This window comes from Neofelis nebulosa, chromosome 5, assembly GCF_028018385.1.
Source record: "Neofelis nebulosa isolate mNeoNeb1 chromosome 5, mNeoNeb1.pri, whole genome shotgun sequence".
In the NCBI taxonomy this organism is placed as follows: Eukaryota; Metazoa; Chordata; class Mammalia; order Carnivora; family Felidae; genus Neofelis; species Neofelis nebulosa.
Window position 1 is genome coordinate 69,939,979 of NC_080786.1, and position 2,340 is coordinate 69,942,318.

Below are 2,340 nucleotides of genomic sequence, written 5' to 3' on the forward strand. Positions count from 1 at the left end.
TATGAGACATTTTTGTTTTGTAATAAATAAGACAACGGCCAACTATTGCTCCTTAGTAGCTTTTTTGAGATAAGCTATCAAGCTTGTTCTTTCCCCTGCCTTTTAATGCCAGCAAAGATCATTTTTGTTCCAGGGATGTACTTCTTGGGATTCTCCAAATACTCCATCAGTGTCTCCTCTCCCCAGGTGATGCCGTTGTTCTTGTTGGCATCCGTGTAAGAAAATCCAGGGGCTTGACCTGTCTTTCGCCCAAATAAACCATGGAGATTTGGCCCAGTCTTATGCTTGCCTCCCTTTCCCACAGTATGGCACTGGGCACACTTCTGAACAAAAATCTCCTTGCCCTTCTCAACATCACCCATTTTTAAATCGCTCTTTGGTTGCACGTGAAACGAAAGTGCCTGCTCCCAAGCCGGACGTCCAGCTCTTTCAAGCGCCTGACTCTTGATTTTGACTCAGGTTACGATCTCACGGTTCATGGGATGGAGCCCCACTTGCACTGACAGCGTAGGGCCTGCTTGAGATTTTCTCTCCTTTGCTTTCTGCCCCTCCCCCACTCCTGCTTGCTCTGTCTCACAATAATAAACATTAAAAAAAGAAAAAAATTTTCATCAGTGTTTCAGTTTACATGTCCTCTGGCACTACACAAATATATTTAGGGAACCAAGAGGAGTTTCCTATGCAACACTCACAGTAATGCCTGTTAATCCCATGAATTAATGGTGAAAGGATCGCTGACTTCAGGACGGCTTGGCAATAAGCACCATTAAGCACCCAGACTCTTTGTAGTTATGCATACCAGCCTGGAGTAAAAATAAGGTTCTCTCCAGTTGATGACCTTTCCGTGAATAAACAGAATCTCTGACAGTGAGCCACGGCACATGGTTCTCGAGACACATGGGCCACTTGTTTTTGAAATAGAGTGACATGCTGAAAGCCTCAGGGAAAAATAGCACTTAAAACATAAAAACATAGCAATTCCTATTGAGCAATCCATCCCTATTCTCGTACGGGAGCCGGAACCATATGTGTTAATGGCCTACAACGTGCGCCTGGAGTCATGATAGATGAATATTGAATACAAGTACCTCTGAAAGAAATTAAAGATGAAAATACCAACACAATCCTTGTCCGCCCAAGAAAGGCAACCCTTAAGCCCCCAATGACTTTTTTCTCTTTCCCATAAACACTTCTGAAAAATAGCAACTCTTTATTGAATAGCATTCACTGTGTACCAGGCACTGTGCCTTAAGTGACTTTTTGCAAGAACCCTGTGAGAAAGCCCTTATTCCCTCCATTTTACAGATGGGGGCTTGGAGAGGTTAAATAATCTGCTACAACGTTATGGAGCTGACATATAGACCCAGGTTGTGGAAAAACAAAGTCACTAAACAAATTAAAAGTAGCCTACATGCTATTATTACCCTTTTGAAATAATCAATCTTAACTGAGTTAGTATTTTCCCTGATATTAGATCACCAGCCTGGTTGGTAGCAGAAGAATTGATGGGCCCTAGAAACCTGATATTAATTCCAAACCCCTTCCTGAGATGAAAAATATTGAGAATCAGACAGTGACCTTTATTTAGCCATTTGAATGAATGTACTGTTATTTTATAATAAAATGTTTATGTGCTTTTTTATATCAGAAATGTGCTTAATTATTTGGTGGTTTTCTGACTCTGGGATGACATAGTGGCTCTTCAGCTGGTTAAGACTGATTATCTCTGGTTTATAACACCAGAGCTTAATTAATTTACATATTCCTTACGGGATTTGGAGAAGAAAATTCTTAAAAGTTAATGGGCTAGTTTTATATTTAGTCAATATATCTTTAGCACAACTCTGGGCAGCAACATTTTATGTTATACAGCTTAGCGCAATAATGGTAGTGAAAGAGACGTTGTTGATGGCTTTAACCGAGGTTTACATTCTAGCTCAAAGCTCTATTTCTTTTTTTTTTTTAATTTTTTAACATTTATTTTTGAGAGAGAGTGCACATGAGTGAGTGTAAGTGGGGGAGGGGCAAGCCAGGGAGACACAGAATCCGAAACAGGCTCCAGACTCTGAGCTGTCAGCACAGAGTCCGATGCGGTGCTCGAACCCACGAACTGCGAGATCATGACCTAAGCTGAAGTCAGACACTTAACCGACTGAGCCACCCAGGTGCCCCTCTTTCCATTTCTTTATGAGCCTGACCTTCACGAATGGAAGGAGTTTGGAGGCACTGACAAAGGAGAGGTGGAAGGTAGAGACTGGCAAAATAGGTGATTAGAATCTGACTGAAAAGTGGGGCTGTGGTCATTGTCCTGAGTTTCAAATGCCTGCTTTGCCACTTTTT

General features: G+C 41.6%; 1 protein-coding gene across 1 annotated transcript; it reads right to left on the reverse strand.

Annotated features, from left to right (window-relative positions):
* Positions 1-421, reverse strand: LOC131512180 (cytochrome c-like). The gene has a single exon (XM_058730546.1). The coding sequence runs from the start codon at positions 360-362 to the stop codon at positions 78-80; it is 285 nt and encodes a 94-aa protein (XP_058586529.1). The 5' UTR covers positions 363-421; the 3' UTR covers positions 1-77.
* Positions 422-2,340: the final 1,919 nt, after the last annotated feature.